Source organism: Lagopus muta, chromosome 18 (genome assembly GCF_023343835.1).
Source record: "Lagopus muta isolate bLagMut1 chromosome 18, bLagMut1 primary, whole genome shotgun sequence".
NCBI classification, from domain to species: domain Eukaryota; kingdom Metazoa; phylum Chordata; class Aves; order Galliformes; family Phasianidae; genus Lagopus; species Lagopus muta.
This window is the reverse complement of record NC_064450.1, coordinates 405,033-423,314: the sequence shown is the minus strand read 5'-3', so window position 1 is coordinate 423,314 and position 18,282 is coordinate 405,033. Positions and strand designations below refer to the sequence as shown.

Genomic DNA, 18,282 nt, shown 5'->3' with positions numbered 1-18,282 from the left:
ACCCATATGAGGATCTTTTCTTTCTCTATAGGTGTTCACAGCAGGATATAGTCCTATCTTCAGGCTAGGCAGGGACAGCCTGGACAGACAGAGATATGAACAAACAGAATCAGTGCAACCAGATAATGCACCCAGGAAGAAAAGATCTATACAGAATTAAGTGACATTATCCATATTACTTAGCAATTGGACCAGGTCCCACCTTCATAGCTATTCTATAGGCCTGTGTGCCTATTCCTCCCACACAGAGCATATGACCACCCTAAAACACCAAGACAGAGTCTATATACTGCATGCAGAGAAACTGTCCCTGAAGTATTCATTCTAATAGCAGACCTTCTACTGCACCTCAGATTGCAGTTCTCACTGATCCAAATTATGCTACTGTTGTATCTCTGCCATACTGCTGTGCTTATACCTTCCCTATATTTTATTCAGAGTAGGACTAGGTAAGGTTTCATCAGCAGCATGAATCTGAATGTAGGATAGACCTCCCCCTCAGACTCTGGGATCTCTACCATTTAATTACATAAACTCAGGCTGATAGGTCAGGTCCATTGTATCAACCCAACATGGCAACTCATCCAGGAGTGGGACACTCCTCTGGGACAAAACCCACCTCATCACTATGGTGTGGTCCAAGCACTGTGCAGCGCAGTTACAACAAACTTCCTCTGACTTGTCACAGGTCTTATGTACACTTCAGCTGTGCCTGACAGGCTGAATATGAGTAGGCAAATCCTAAGAGAATAGGCTGGGTAACAGGTTTCCCCCTCCTTCCACACCATGAGAATACCAAAAGCAGTGCTACCAAGGATCACTGAGTCTCTATACCCACATCATCCCAGTTCTGCCTTCTCTGTAACAGAGCTAGTCATAGGGAGATACTGTCTTAATATTACCTGAAGTGATTCCAGTATTGTGCTATGCCCGTTGCAAAGCCATGACATACTGCAACAAAGTATTAAAACACAGTGGCAATAAGGAAATACACCTCTGGTCTGATCAAACATTTCTGGCAACAAACATGGATCGGGTTGGAAGGGATCTCAAAGGTCATCCAGTTCCAATCTCCTGCCATGGGTAGTTGCCACTCATCAGCTTAGGTTGCCCAGGGCCCTATCCAGCCCCATCCAGCCTTGGCCTTGGGCACTTCCAAGGGACACTACAGTACTCTGAGAGGGCTTAGAGGTACAAATGTAATCCTTACTTTCCTTAAAAATATTTTGTGCTTTTTTGCCCTTTCCCTACCTCCTTTATTTCTACACATTCTATTATAGTTCTTTATTTGGCATGAAAATTGTAGCTGTAAGTACTGTAAATGATGGTATAATATACATGCAAATACTGCCAATAATGTACACAGTATAGCTATGTAATTCCTATACACTGTGAAAGTATGTTTTGTGTTTGTGTGCCTGCTGGGATACATCTGCAGCCTTTTTACTTTTTGTACCAAAGGGTGTGGAGCTCTATCAGCCTTAGCTGTGTTGGGCTACTGGATCCAGCATGTTAGTGGTCTTGCTGAATTGCTGTCAGAAAAGCATGCAGGAGCTCCTTCAAATGAATTCTGCTGAGACTAAGAAAGGAGCTAGAAAAAGCGCAAGATCTTTACTGTAAAAAACATAGGAAAAGGCCAATAGAATAGAGAGCACAGTCCTTTTCAATAAAACAGATTCACAGGGGATGGAAGGGATCTCTGGAGATCATCCTGTCCAGCCCTCTGGCTAAAGATGCTCCCCTTGTGACCCCAGTCCGACTCCCACCCCAATTCCCATTGCCTCCCAATCCAATTTGCCCCAGCACTGCCCTGTCCCAGACCGGGTGTTCAGGTGCCACCTGGACGCCCTATGCCAGCAGAAGAGCACAGTGCCCTGCTTTGTCTGGCTCTGCATAGAGGTTGTTGAGCAGAGGAGGTAGGAGCTCATGGTGGCCCTGAAGCCCACTCCAGCTATCACAGATCCACTCACCATGATTCACCCACTCATTGTTCCCAGGCATGGAAGATGATGGGATCTATTAAATCAGTGGTTTGTAGATGACCAGGATGAGGGGACAAGGCGACACAAGATGGAGATGTGACATCAGGGCTGTGTTGGAGCACAGGCCCAGGGATGGGAGGAAGGTGGCTGTGATACCTGCTCCATCCCCACACAGCGAGCCACAACCTCAGATGGTTACCACATCTTCCACCAGCAGCTGTGCCAAGGTCATCTGGAACAGTGGAGCAGGCTGGCCCTGTACTGTCATGTACTGACTGAGCCCCTTGTTCACCCCAGACAAGAAGCTCAGCCTGTCAGACCTGAGTGGAGCAACATCCACAGGTTGATCAGTGCCTTCAAGCTCCTCCTCTGGGAAGAGCCCCTCTGATCCCTTCATTGAAGCCATCAGTAAGTACCTCTCTGCAGCACTCCTAGGCTATTGAATCTGTGGTCTGTGTGATCACTGCAGCTTCTCCAGAGCTGCCAGGCTCTCAGGAACAGGTGCAGCAGGTGGCTGAGCTGCTGCAGAGCCTGCCCCTCAATTACAGTCAGCACTAAAGAGATGGGGCTCAGGTTTGCCCTGCAGAGGATCAGGGTATGAGATATCTGAGGGGTTATGTTATATGGATCATCCTTGACAGGGGCTGTCCTACCTGTCCTGGGGGCAGCCCTGAGGAAATATGCAGCAGTCCTGGTACATGGGGTGGTTGGGGGCATTAGAACACAGCACCCCTTGCCTGACAGGAAGATGGAGCCTTGATACATGATCCCCATAGACAGTGGGGTGGGGAGAGCCTGATGGGCTGTATGAGTAATCATCCATCCCTGTGCATCCCCAAGGTGATGGAGAAGCTGGACATCAATGGTACACAGTATTTCTCAAGCAGAGTATTCTTGAGAAATAACTAATGCCACTGTTTTAAATATCGATCTTCCAAAGCATGGGCAATAATAAGGCAAAAAAAGAAGAGCAATCTTGCCTGTGTGGGCTGTCAGAAGGCCACTTCTCCACTACATCATTACTGCTTACTTTGAATAAGAAAGAGCTCAAGTGATACACAGTGTTGATGTCCCAAATGTAGAAGATATTTTATCAAAACTGGTGGAGTTCTTGGCACTATGCAAGATACTTTTGACACTCTGCTGTCATTCCTGACTCACTTGCACATTTACATAGAACACCCTGAGTTGGAATGGACCTACAAAAACCATCGAGTCCTGGTTCCACACAGTACCACCCAAACCCTACAGCTGAGAGTGGTGTCCCAGCTCTCCCTGAGCTCTAGCATCAGGGCTGTGCCCACTGCCCTGGGCACACTGCTCCATGCCTACCACCCTCTGGGGCAGAACTTTTCCTGACCCCCCTGACCATACCCTGACGCAGCTCCATCTCGTTCCTCAGCTCCTGTCACTGTCACCAGAGAGCAAAGATCAGCATCTGCTCCTCTACAGTACATTAATATCTTAAAATAATGATTGCTGTTTCATAATCTAGCAGGCTCTAACAGGGAATGATAGCAAGGGTATAAGGGCGTTACTTAGGAATGGTGTGAAGTCAATTACATAGGGAATGTGAGGCCACAAGGCCTGCTGAGATACCTTGGGAGGGCTGTGCTGGGCTCTAATGCAGCCCCATCTGTACAGCCTATAAATAGAGCTGCTGGAGTGATCTTTCCTTCAAGCTGCTCCTGGGATTTGCTTCAGATCAAGCCACTTTGGACACTCAGAGACCATGCTCAGGGACGCTCATATTTCTGCAGTGATGGTTATCTGTCTATCCTCTTCCAGATCACTTCTCAGAACTATCATATAACAACACGGACTCACACTTAGCTCTGGTAAGAAAGGTGACGTACATTCTCACATGACCTTTAGATATACATTAGGAAAGTACCAGCTGTTTCTCTCCAGTCCACATATTTTTAATTCTCCCATATGCTGGTGGGATATGACTCTCATTCACAACACCTTTTTTCTCAGTGTACAGAATTTACCATTACCAGCTCCCATTGTTTTCCCAGTGCAACCACTACATGTACAGGACCACCTTTCCTTGAAACACTTCTTAAAAACTGGCATTCTGCTAGACAACATCCATACCTCCAATAGCACGGTAGTTTTAGTAATAGCTCACACAGTTCATAGTGAACAGAGGACGGACTCTTTAACAAGGGGTGTTGTGCTAGGACAAGGGGAAATGGTTTCAAACTAAAAGAGGGGAGATTTAGGTTGGATATAAGGAAGAAGTTTTTCGCACTAAGGGTGGTGAGGCACTGGCACACGTTGCCCAGAGAGGTGGGGGTGCCCCATCCCCACAGACACCCAAGGTCAGCCCGTATGGGGCTCTGAGCAGTGATGGAGCTGTGGGTGTCTATTCATTGCAGGGGAGTTGCACTAAATGACATTTAGGGGTCCTTTCCAACTGAAACAATTCTCTGAGTCTCTGAAGTGTTTTCTAATTAGGCTGACTCAGGGAAGGCAGAAGGTGAAATAAGGCATTCAAGGTGAAATAGCCCCACGGTCCACAGGGTAATATTTAATTCCCGTCAGTAACTTACACAGAATATGGATGGCTGCCAACCTCACAACTGTAGAAACAACCTGAAGACATGATCATATCACTGCTTTAGGCTGGAAAAAGAATGATAAATTTAGGACAGAGCTCACCTTTCAGCCCAAGTACACAATGTATATCACTGACCATTTTGCAGTGCTCAGCAGTTAGCTGAAAGACATCTTCAGTGCCCATCCTCCATGAGTACAACAGAAGCTCCTTTCAGCTCCTTGACAGCTGTGAAAAAAGAAGCTAGCAAATATTTTTAAGATAGGAATCTCTCTGTGACTATAATTAATTCTATTGGCCTTGATGCGGTGTCAGACACTCAGTGGCACAGAAAATCTGCGTTTCAGTTTCACACACTTTTGAGAAGTTTACATTACCTTTAGCATTTACCACTTAGCATAAATGATAATTTTTTAAAAGTGTCATTGAAAGTCAGGCTGATGAAATATACCTTGAGTACATATTTTCAAGGTTCAGCAGATGGGTTTCTCTTAAGTGCAGGAACACTTGATGAGTTCAGAAATGTATCAGATGCACCTTTCCATTAATATACATTTACTCTGCCATCAATGGTCCTTTGAACTAAAAAATAGATGTCCAATATGTAAAAAATCTGTGAAGGGCTATGGAGGAATTTTCACTTATTTGCCCATGGACTGGGGGATTTTTTGCCAAAAAGCTTCAATAAACAGAATGTTATGAAATGAAACTATAGAGTTACCACAGCATTAAGTTACAGTGAGAATCACATGCAAGGTCAGTATCCTGTGGAGGGAAATTGTTTTCCTCCTTTTCTCCAGAACCGGTCCCACTCAACTTCGCAATGTGCTTTACAATGCACAGAACAGGGTTTATTCCATAACCAACACTAATAATGTATATAATAGAGTCTTCTCTGTGGCTTTTAGAGTCTTTCATGAACAATTGCAGATACAATCCAAGTTTACTGAACTTGTATGGAATTTAAAAATAAGATATTTATGCTGGAGATTAACTACTGTAAAAACCAGGCAACTTTTCATCACTGAAGATGTAGCAGAAGAATGTGAAAGGTAATACAACAGAATATTGTATTTTTGGAAGCCGTATATATAAGGATGGGAGACAACAAGGAGTTAGTTGCCTCTCTTCCCCATTCATTCCTCCAGGTGCAGTGCAATAACATCAATGTGGTGACCTGTTAATATGCAGTGAGAAAAGGACAGGACAGTGGACAGTATGAAGAACAAGTATCTACACGCAGCTCTAGAAAAAGAGATTTTATGAAAGCTTAGAATATCTACCCTAGATAAGACAAAATGTCTATCTAACCCATTGATGCCAGCTGCAGGTATATAAAGTTATTAAGTGTTCTGGGGACTTAGTATGGACAGCAAAGGACTGCTTGCTCTAGGAAAAGTATATTTTCATGAGCCCAGTGGAACAGAAACTGTATAACTGCAATATGATCAAATATATTTAGTTCTATGAACAGATGTGTCATGTGTCAACCTGCACTAACTGCAGAAAACAAACGCACATCAAGAAAGAGTAAAACATTTCTAGGATAACAAAATGCACAAATTGTACAGGTTGTGGCTCACATAGCTAACCTGCCAGCAATGATGAGTAGCTTACATTTAAATCTTGCATACTGCTTGACAAAGCAAGAATGAGGAAAACTCATACAGATGCTGCTTGCTTGATGATGACTTGATTGATGAGCCCATGTAAGTAGCAAAATTTACAGAATTCTCAAAATAGTAGAATTTACAGTAACTGATGAATGAGCTGATACAGCACATACTGAAGAACTGTTGCAATAAATGTGTGCCATTTTTCTTGACAATTATATTGCATGAAACACTCCAGCCCTACTTACCCTTTCAGCTTCTCATACAATGGGAAGTAAAGTAGACATTTATACCTCTGAATTATTTAGCTCCTCAGTGCCTTACAGGGGTGTTCCAAAAGGTCAGAATGCTCAAAATGCACACAGATAGCATTTCCATGTCATATATATATTCTCATTCCTTTGACACAATATCCCACAATCACCTGTTTGACAGTTATAAGTGGGGAATGTTCTCCTTTGTGGGTAGCACTGGTGTCGGTGTATAATTAGGAGGTGGGGAGCTCTCTTAAAGGACAATGATGTCTCATAAAACAAAAAGAAGCACCCTTCATGGGGCACACCCCATGCTATTCCTTTGCTGAACCTTGCAGTGCTACTCTCCAACTACTGCAGCCCACAGTGCCTCCAGACTACAGCTTACATTTTGTGGCCATTTTGTACAAATGGATTTGTCTAGCCTCTGCATTCTGGCTTCTTTATTTTTGCAGGATTCTTCTGGTTGACTGATTCTGGTTTCCTCACACAGATTTTCAGAGAAGACAATACCTGAGGCAAAGGCAGAAGAGATGCAATGTGCCTTGAAGAGAATACAAACCCTTCCAGCCATTCCAATTTGTTGTTACCAATTCTTTATTTTCAGTGCTCCAGAAGCATAATAAACAGTGTGCAGGGGTACAGAGCTGCTTTTCGTATATTCACTACCTATAGAAAAATTGGAAATTAATGGTTTTTAAACCCAAGAGGCTCTGATTACAAGTTCCTTTTATCTGCTGTCAATAAGCAGATCTGGGATTGTCATCACCCACAAGTCTTGTTTCTTTTGGCTGTGGGAGATAAGCACAGTATGGGAGATGGTTAGGTAGTATTCCTGAAGTTCTTGCATACCTTTGTTTTTCATACATCCAAGTCCTCCTCTAGTAACTGACGAATTCCCAGCTGTGCTAGAGGATGATCCTTATTATTTCTCCTTCATTCTGTAGGTCTGCCTTTGAGATAATCATTGCAATTGGCCCGTGTTGTCAGACAGCCTGCACAGCTGAAACCCATCATGGCCTGTGCCAAAGAATCACACCTTTTCTGTTTTGTACCACCATCCTTTTTTCTTTTGCTATTCTTGCATTAAAGGGACATTGAAGACCTTCCCTCTGTCTCCTCCTCTCTGGGCCGAACAAATAAAGGGATTCCAGCTGCTTCCCATAATTATTCCTTTCTAGATCCTTCACCACCTTTGTTGCCCTCCTTTGGACACTCTCTGATAGTTTTATGTTCTTTTTGTACTGTGGTGACAACAGTACTCAAGGTGAGGCCATAGGAATACAGTGCAGAGAAGGACAATCCCTTTCCTTGACCTGCTAGCAATGCTGTGCTTGATGCACCCCAGGGTTAAAAATGGTTCCATACATGCACAGTCACCAGTAGCTGACTGTGCATTCAGAAAGAATTGGTTCTTAGCCATACAATATTTTAACTAAAACATTACCCAGGAGAAAAGGCAAAATCATTTTCATTGCATAATAAATTGATAAGTAAGATATGAAAGAAAAGATGACGTCAGAGAGATAGTAATTTTTATTCCATTATTTCTATAGTTAAACCAAAGATACACACAATTAAAGTGCAAATGTATGTGCACATAGCAAATCATAAAGAATGTTAGCTGGGAATACAGGTCAGAGAGGATCAAAACCAGACTTCAGACTGCTAAATGCAAAAAGTGTGTGTAATTTTGATGCTGCAAGAAGCACAGCTAATTTGAATCTAGCCCAAATTTGATATATAGCAATCAGTCATAGAAAAACACAGTAGTATTATTTCCACATCAGAGTATTATCACCATCATTTCATGCAGTGTTCATGCTTGTGCTTCAGGACAGATTTTGACAGACTGGAGAGAATTTTCATTATAAAAAAAAAATACCAATGTAGTAAAAGTATTTAAAAGAATACTAACAACTCAAGAAATAAGAAAAAAATGTTAAAGAGAATACTTCCCAACTCTGCATGTTGCAATCCCAGACTTGAAGGAATTCTCTGTATTTTTTCTGTAGCAGTATCCAATTGGCCTTTCCTTCCTATTCAGTGACCCTAAATAGTAGGTATCTTGAACATGATCCAAAGCAAACAGCTAATGAGAACAGTGTAAATGCACCGAGGACATTCTCTAGATATTCCCTAGATGAAATGATGGCAGTAATGCATCTGAAAATCCATTTCTTTCTGGATAGAGACATGAGCAACTTCTACAAAGACATGATAAATGTCATGGTTAAAGTAAAATCCTTCTCTGACAAATGCTTTTTTTTTCCTTGTTTTTAAATTACAGACAAGATGAGATAATGTTGATAAATCTAGTTTGTCACTTCATCTCCTGTACAAAATAGTCTAATGGTAAGAGCATTTACCCAAGCTATAAGAGACCTGAAGTCAACAAATCAACTCCCACTAACACTTCAAGAACTGAGATCCCCAGCCCTCATGCCCCTAGTACATGGCTTTCAGCAAACTCACAATGTGCACATGCCTATGTGGGAATGGTTATGCATTCTCAACTTTCCTTCTGAAGTTCTGCTGTCTGCCTGTGGGGAAAACGGACTACAAGATCGGTTGGAACACAAGGAGGAAAGAAGGGATTTCTTCCTAACCTAAGAGTTAAGAAATTCACCTGCAGAGGGAAGCTGTATATGCTAATCATTATCCTAGGCCTCTTGGTATGTGCCACCATCTAGAACATCTCCTCACTGCTGATCCTGCAGAACTCTATATCTCTCTTATTTGTTCTAATTCAGAATAATTTGCTCTTTTTTTCTTTGTAAAAGATGAGTTTCAAGGGAAATGCTGGTGAGTTTCATTCTTTAATTTCATCATTTGACTATATTGTAACTGAGTGATTAAGATGCAGATGAAATTAATGTATATAAATTTTATGCCCCCTAAAACAATGAAACCAGTGTTTACAAACGAAAGACAAATTCTAAGATGACCATCACCACTCAGTAGAGATCACTAAGATACAGTCACTATCTCTCAGAAAACATCTGCTTTAGTGCTTGGAAAGGGGTTGTTTCTTTATTTATGTTTTGTACATGCTATCAGGATAAGAATAGAGCACCAAGAGAAAGTATTACATAACATGATTCCTAGACTAATCTAGGGTAATAAAAACATTAGATTAATTTGGACTGCAGACTGGAAACTACATAATGTTCGGAACATGGGGAACAACCGGGGTGGTATACGGACTTGAATGCTTTGTCTAAAGGATAGGTTAGGGTGAAGTACCAGGGAAAACTAGAGACAGACTTCTACTAGGGAGCATGCAGGGACTAGAGGTGGACAAGGGCAGGGAGGTGAACAAAGAATGAGGCTGGAGATAGGTATGTGCAGCAGAATCCCCACCACGTCAGGGGAAATGTTCATTCATGACTGGAGAAGATAAAAAGCAGAGTGGAGAAGGACTCCATTCTTCCATAATATTCCACCTCTACATCTTTAAATAAATCAGTGTTGTTTTTATGATAAGTACTGCTGTGTGATACTTCTTTGTCTCCCCAGTTCACAGTATGTTATCACTGTCACCATTTCCTTCGTGATATGAGTTGGCTCTGCTGTTATTACTCTGGTAACCATTTGCTTCAGTCTCATTTGTCTCAGTGACATCCAATGATAGCACAATGGGTGCAAGCTGAAACAGGAGGTTCCACATAAATATGAGAAAAAAACTTGGTGAGGGTGACAGAGCACTGGAACAGGCTGCCCAGAGCACTTGTGGGTTCTCCTTCTCTGGAGACACTCAAAACCAACCTGCACATGTTCCTGTATGACGTAATCTGGGTGTTCCTGCTCCAGAAGGCGGATTGGACTAGATGATCTTTCAAGGTCCCCTCCCGTCCCTGACATTCTTTGACTCTGTGATTCTGTGATTGTTTATTATATGCCTTATTAATCAGAATCATAGAGTCATAGAATTATAGAATGGCTAGGCTTGGAAAGTATCTTAAAGATCCTTCAGTTCCAAGCCCTTGCCTTGGACAGGATTGCCACCCCTTAGATCAAGATGACTGTGGCCCCATCCAGCCTGGACTTGAACATCTCCAGAGATGGGGCATCCACAGCTTCTCTAGACAGCCTCTGCCAGAGCCTCACCAACTTCTGAGAAAAAAAATTCCTTCTCATATTTAAGCTAAATCTCCTCTCTTTTAGTTTAAAACCATTCTCCCTTGTCCTCCCACTATCAGACCATGTAAAAAGTCGGTCTCTCTCCAGTTTTTTAAGCTATTTTTTTTTTAAGTTTTACATACTGGAAGTCCAAAATAAGGCATCCCTGAAGTCTTCTCTTCTCCAGGCTGAACACACACAGCTCCCTCAACCTTTCTTCATAGTAGAGGTGCTCAAGTCTTCTGTGCATCTTTGCGGCCCTCCTCGGGACCCACTCAACAGCTTCACATATTCCTTGTGCTGCAGGCCCCAAGCCTTAACAGTGCTCCAGATGGGGTGTCACAAGGGCAGAGCAGAGGGGGGAAATCATCTCCCTTCCCCCATCACCCTTCTGTTGATGCAGCCCAGGATACAGCTGGCTTTCTGGGCTGCACTTCTGGCTCATGTCCAGCTTTTCATCCACTAGAAAACCCAGGTACTTTTGTGGGACTGCCTCAACTCAAGTGCAACACTTTGCACTTGGCCTTGTTGAATCTCATTATGTTCCCGTAGGACCATTTTTCAAGTTTCTCCAGATCTTTCTGGATGACATTCCTTTCTTCTGTTGTATCAACATTCAATTTAGAGTCATCAGCAAAGTTGCTGAGGGTGCACTGAGTTCAACTGTCCAGGTCACTGATATAGTTGTTTAAGAGCACCTGTTCAAAGAAAGACCTCAGGGGAATGCCACTTGTCACTGGCCTTCACCTGCAAAAGCAATCCAGACTGTCCAGGTATCTTTGCAGGGCCTTTCTTCCCACCCCAAGGCATACCAACACTTCCCTCCAACCTGGCATCATCTGCAAACTTAACTGAGGGTGCATTCAAGTCCCAAAGATATTAAACATGGGCCCCAATACCAACCCTTGGGGAATACCACTTCTGACTGACTGCAGCTGGATTTAACTCCATTCACTACTATTCTCTGGGCCCAGTGACCCAGATGGTTTTCTACCCAATGAAGAGTACATCTGTCCCAGCTGTGGGCTGCCAGCTTCTCCAGTAGAATGCTGAGGCACTCAGAATCAAAGGCTTTACTAAAGTCTAGGTAGACTGCATTCACAGTCTTTTCCTCATCAACCAGGGGGTCACTTGGTTGTAGAAGGAGATAAGGTTGGACAACCACGATCTGCCTTTCATGAACAGACCATGGCTTGGTCTGATCCCCCAGTTGTCCCACACATGCCATATGATCACACTCAAGACAATCTACCCCATGACATTCCCTAGTACAGAGGTCAGGCTGACAAGCTTATAGTTTCCTGGATCCTCCTTCCGATTCTTCTTGTAGATGGGTTTTGCATTAGCAAATCTCCAGTTCTCTGGGACCTTCCTGTTTGATCAGAACAGCTGATAAATGGTATGAAGCAGCTTAGGAATCACTTCCACCAGTTCCCTCATACCCTCAAGAGGACCCCATCTGACCCCGTGGATTTGTGGCAGTCCAGATGGAGCAGCAGGTCGCTAACTGTTTCCTCCTAAATTGTGGGAGGTTTATTTCTGTTGCCTATCCCTGTCTTCCAGCTCATGGAACTGAGTAACCCATGGATAACTGTCCTGATTGTTAAAGACAGAAGTAAAGAAGGCACTTAGAATCTCAGTCTTGTCCTTGGTGATAATGCTCCTCACCACATCCAATAAAGGTGAGAGATTCTCCTTGGCCCTCCTCTTGGTGTTAATACATTTGTAAAAACATTTTAGATTATCTTTAACAATGGTGTCCAAATTAAATTCTTGCTGGGCTTTTGCCTTTCTCATTTCGCCTCTGCATACCCTACTGATATCCTTGCACTTTTCCTGAGTTGCCTGACTCTTCTTCCAAAGACTGTAAACTCTCTTCTTTTTCTGGAGTCTCAGCAAAACCTCCCTGTTTGGCCAGGCCACTCTTCTTCCATGCTGGCTCATCTTATAGCACCAGGGGACAGCCTGTTCCTCTACTTTTAATATTTCCTTCTTGTATCCAATGGAGTTGCAGTAATGCCTTTGATTCCCCACACCTTCTCCCAAAACTACTGGACCTCTGCAATGAAGCAAGTAAAAAATATTCTGTTTCTGTGTTTAGCCTGCTCCATAACATCCTCTACATGGTAAGCCAATAGCACAGAAGCTTTCTTCCTACAGGTTGAGCTCTGAAGCACACCTGCAAGCCTCAGATATTGTAGACCTACAGGTCAGGACTGCAAATCTTTCTTGTAGTCCATAAAATGTCTGTACACTGTCCCAAGTTTACACTGGCCTCAGACTTGCCAGCACTCTACACAATGCTTTAAACAAAAATAATGAGAGAAAAAAGCAATCTTAGCAAATCTTCCCCCTTCTCTACCAGCATGTGCAGATAGATACAGAGGTGGATGGGATGGGATCTATTAAAATTTAATGTTGTTAAGAAATAATTATGCACAGTTAAAAAAGAAGAAAAAGAATTCTTGTTGTTTGTTTAAGTGTTAAAACTCCTGAAGTCAGAAACCAAGGGTTGCCTTATTTGGCATTATTAGTGCTATTTTTGAGTTCCCTAATCCTCCACATTGGCATGGATCAACACGAAAAAAAGAAGGTCAGTGCAGCTGACTCCATACAACCTTCAGTCAATCCTGCCTCTAAGTAATTAGGAGACAGATCACAGCTTCAACACATTTGCAACTAGAGAGTAAATTATAATTGACCAAAAATAGAGCACTCAATTGCTGCGTGGGCAGGAAGTTGCATATAAAGAGCCACAGCTGAAGTTGGCTTTATTCCTTGTTACCTCCACATCTCACGGTAAGTCCCATCTCCTTGCTTCATGCTCTGACCATGACATCTCCACAACTACGGAAAGAACTGGAATATGTAGGTGCATGGTTTTTTTAGTCATCACTTCTACCATTCTCATTCATGTTTTACAAGCAGTGACAAGGTTAAATAATCCAACCCAGTCCAGTGTGGTGGCACAAGGAAGAGCAGAGAGCAGTTGTATGCTATTTCTTGAAGAGCCTTCTATTAACTTCGGTATCTCCAAGCCCTGTGAGAGGCACAAGAAAACCAACAATTCTGAAGGCAACTGAAACTGATTGAGATAATATGCAAAAATTGCTTAGTTTTTCCTGGACATGATATATGTTTCCAGCAGATCACAGCAATGTGGAGAGAAACACATCTTTCTCTGGGATTTGGCCCTGCTTTAACAATTATAAGACTACACAAGAAATGTGAACATGTTTCATAGAGCATACGCTCTAGGCATATTGACTAAAAGCTAACAAATAACTCTTGTATTTAACTCTCTGTCCTTTCTTTAACCATTCTATACAGATACTGAAAGCAGATTTCCTCCTTGGCTCTCTGAAGGTAAGGGTTTAACAAACAATCTTCGTTGATCAGTTGAGTGGAGCTCATCTAAACAATGGCAAAGGATTGTTTTTTAGAACCGTTTTCACTGCAAAAGTTATATTTTGATCATTATGACCATATTCATAAGTCTTAGTAAGAAATACTCCAGTTATGGAGAAAGAAAAGTGACAAATATTAATGCTTAGCCAAGGAGACATGAAAGAAAGAAACAGTAATGTTTTTTTGTGGTATAAATTGGTACTTTGGAATTCATAGATTATCAAAATTCACCCTCTGCAATCTGCCCAGTTGCTGAAATTGAGGATGTGCTCAGAGAGGAGGCTCACAGTACAATTCAAGAATGGTCTAAGTTTGTCCTCCCTCACGTTAATTTCCTTGGGGGTAAGGTCTAGAACATTGCATGCTGACTGTGGCTTACCTACAAGGTCCAGTATCCAGAACAAACTCAGTATGTTCTTCTGTCCTGTCTGATAGGTATGACTGTTTACACAAAAAGAGGAACCTTCACAGAGAACTTTAGTATGAAACATTCCTGTCTAAGTGTTTTAGGGAAAGTTAGTGGTTGAGTGACTGGGAGAAATATTTCTAGTACAAATATTTCTACTAGAATAATCCCTAACATAAAATTATTGTTACAATCAAGTCATCTTTTAATGACTCATAACTGATATCACCCTGCAAAATATGGTCCTTTGAAAATATTTGAAATCTAATATCAAGTACTTATCTAGCTAAATACCATTATGCTTTGAATGATATCCTTTACTACTTTATATGCCTTCATTTATTAATTTTGTCACTAAGATGTAAAGATGTTTTATGTTTAGTTGATAAAATAAACAGGTTTGGCTCTAGATGGATGATGACTGCCATTCACAGTTTGTTCCAGTACTTGATACATAAAGAAACTAGTTGAACCTTTCCTGCTTAATATTAAAACAGAAAACAGAATGGCACAAAAAACACCTCCACTTTGAAATCAGGTGTGAAAGCAAGCCTTCCTAACTTACAAATCTTGCTTTTGTATACAAGGAACTCTATTAAGATTTGTTCAGTGTTCAGTGTACACTTAAAATTATGGCAGAGGTTAGGCTCCTGAGGTTGATTAGCTCTCCTTTTCCTTTTAGTCACTGAACAAAATTACTTTCTGGATAAGTTTCAATTATTAAATTATATATAATAAGTTATTAAATGTATAATATTAAATATATATATTTAATTATGAAAAACTAAATGCACAGGATATCTAAAACTTTTCTGAATTGCTTCAGAAGAACTCCAGCCATGTCTTCAGATGCAGAGATGGCAATCTTTGGAGAAGCTGCTCCATATTTAAGGAAGTCTGAGAAAGAACGAATTGAAGCCCAGAATCGCCCATTTGATGCTAAGGCAGCATGTTTTGTAGTGGATCAAAAGCAAATGTACGTGAAAGGTACCATACAAAGTAGAGAAGGTGGTAAAGTCACAGTTAAAACATACGATGATACAGTAAGTGTTGTTAACCATCATATTGTCACTCATCATACGTCACCTCTCCAGTCCAGAAAGTTCCCAAGCCAAAATTTATTCTCCTTTTGTTTCTTTTCATTTTCTACAGACTGTGACAGTAAAGGATGATGAAGTATTTCCAATGAACCCTCCCAAGTACGATAAAATTGAGGACATGGCCATGATGACCCACCTCCACGAACCCGCTGTGCTGTACAACCTCAAAGAGCGTTATGCAGCCTGGATGATCTACGTAAGTACCAGCAGCTCTCTTCCTTGGCTGGTAGCTGGGGAGGACTGCTGTGCCAGGCTGAGTGGAAGCCAACGTGCCGTGTCCCTTCCTCGCAGACCTACTCGGGCCTCTTCTGTGTCACTGTCAACCCCTACAAGTGGCTGCCGGTGTACAACCCGGAGGTGGTGTCTGGCTACAGAGGCAAAAAGCGCCAGGAGGCCCCTCCACACATCTTCTCCATCTCTGACAACGCCTATCAGTTCATGCTGACTGGTGAGTCATTTAACAAGAATGTAGGACTGACTGATTGTTCACAGAACACTTAGCAGTTCAGGCATCTTTTGTGCTCTTCTATTCAGTGCCTGAGGGAAACAACTCCCATAGTCCTGTGGCTGAACTCCATTAAGATGCCACGGGTTGTCCAAACTCAACCATGCCCTGTTAGATAATGAAGAAAAGGCTGTAGCTAGCCATTTGGCCTTGTGCACACTGAATCAGTAAGGAATTTGAAGAAACACGGTGGAACCGTCACAGAAGATAATCTAATTTCAATTAAACAATACTCAGGACATGCACGTGAAAGGAAATAGTAAGTGGGAAAGCATTATAAGCAACCACTGCCTAATTTTGGACAGCTTCATTTGGCTGTACCTATAAAATTGCACAAGCAGATTAATGCAGAATTTACTGATTACAAAGTGATAAATACAGTTTTGACATTGATAACTTTTGAAGTCAGTTAGCTATTTCTGAGGAATAAAAGTCCTCCACTATTCATTTGAAGAGCTCTTTCTGTGGCTTTGTTTTCAGATCGTGACAATCAGTCTATCCTTATCACGTGAGTATATTTTGATATGCATGACAAAGCCGACCACATAATCATAGAATCACAAAATGGCTTGGATTGGAAGGGAACCTCAAAGACCATCAAGTTCTAACCCTCTGGTCTGGGCTAGCTGTCCCCCTACCAGATCAGACTACCCAGTGTCCCATCCAAACTGGCCCTGAGCATCTCCAGGGATGGGGCACGCACAGTTCTCTGGGTAGTTTGTGTCAGAGCCTCACCACCCTTTGAGTAAAAAAATTTTCTTCTAATATCTATTCTCATAAAGAAGTAAAAAAAGTTCCTGTTTCCTGTAACAGTTTTTTCATTCCAACAGTGGAGAATCTGGTGCAGGGAAGACTGTGAACACAAAGCGCGTCATCCAGTATTTTGCAACAATTGCAGTTACTGGTGAGAAGAAGAAAGACCAACAGCCTAGTAAAATGCAGGTATGTGATTGGTGCCCTCTTCTAATGTTTGGCTGAGAATGTGCTCGTAGAGCAGAAGCTATCAGTGCAGATTTCTACATTGCCAGACTATCAATATAAAGTGTAGTATGACTGGGCAGGATACGCTGTCCAAGCACATCTATGCTTGGTTACCCCTGCTACCCAGCTTCCATCCCCCTTCATCCAACATGAGTGAAACTCTACCTCAAGAAACAGAATCATAGAGTGGATTGGGTTAGAGGTGACCATAAAGATCACTTAGTTCCAACCATCCTGTCATGGGCAAGAACACCTTGCACTAGACCCAGGTAGTCAAAGCCCCATCCAATCTGGCCTTGAACACTTCCACAGATGGGACATTCAAATCTTCTCTAGGCAGCCTGTGCCAGTGCCTCACAATTCTCATAATGAGGAATTTTTTCCTATTATTTACCATAAATCTACTCCTTTATTGTTTAAAAACATTATCCCTTCTCCCATCACAACAGTCCCTGATGAAGATTCCCATTCCATTTTTCCTGTACCTCTTCCTTCAATTGCTAGAGGGCCCCTAAAAGTTCTCCCTAGAGCCTTCTCTTCTCCAGGCTAAATAAACCCAACTCTTTCAGACTGACTTTTTAAAAGAGGTGCTCCAGCCTTTCTGATCCTTTACCAGGCCTGCTGTGATATGCCTATATCCTTCTAATGCTTGTGGCCTCAGAAATGAATGTAGTACAGTAGGTGGGGCCTCATGAGAGCAGAGAAGATCAGCTCCCTCAAGCTGCTGGCTACACTTCTTTTGATGCTGCCCAGGATATGGTTGGCTTTCTGAGCTACAAGTGCACATTGCTGACCCATATTCTCTTTAAAAAAAAGAAAGAAAAAAAAAAAAAGTATTCCTAGGTCATCCTCTGCAGGGTTGTTATCAATGCATTCATCACCCAGCCTGCAGCCGTGTTTGGGATTGTCCCAAGTGGAGGCACACAACTTTGTACTTGGCCTCATTGAACTCTGAGGTTCACACAAGCCCACTTCACAAGATTGCCAAGGTCCTTCTAGTAGCATTCCTTCCCTCCAGCATCTTGATCACAACATTTAGCTTGGTGTCATCCATAAGCCTGTTGAGGATGTACTCAATCCAATTACTCATGTCACCAAAGATGTCAAATAATTCTGGTCACAATAGCAGCTCCTGAGGAACACTACTTGTTCTTGGTCTCCACCTGGACATCAAGCCATTGACTGCAACACTTTGAGTGAGACTATATAGCCAATTCCCTATCCACCAAGTGATCTGTCAAATTCATGTATCTCAAATTTAGAGACAAGGATGTCATGCGGGACAGTGTCAAATGCTTTGCACAAGTCCAGGCATATGACAACAGTTACTCTTCCTTTATCTATCATT

At 42.2% G+C, this 18,282-nt stretch overlaps 1 protein-coding gene across 1 annotated transcript in view; it reads left to right on the top strand.

The window, feature by feature from the left end:
- Positions 1 to 15,177: 15,177 nt before the first annotated feature.
- LOC125702277 (myosin-1B-like) overlaps positions 15,178 to 18,282 on the top strand; it is a 41,629-nt gene continuing 38,524 nt past the window's right edge. Inside the window, exons 1-5 of the mRNA XM_048965334.1 lie at positions 15,178 to 15,391; positions 15,501 to 15,644; positions 15,740 to 15,896; positions 16,434 to 16,461; positions 16,784 to 16,895. Coding sequence (XP_048821291.1) covers positions 15,188 to 15,391; positions 15,501 to 15,644; positions 15,740 to 15,896; positions 16,434 to 16,461; positions 16,784 to 16,895 — 645 coding nt within the window. The 5' untranslated portion in view covers positions 15,178 to 15,187. The remainder of the gene's footprint in view (positions 15,392 to 15,500; positions 15,645 to 15,739; positions 15,897 to 16,433; positions 16,462 to 16,783; positions 16,896 to 18,282) is intronic.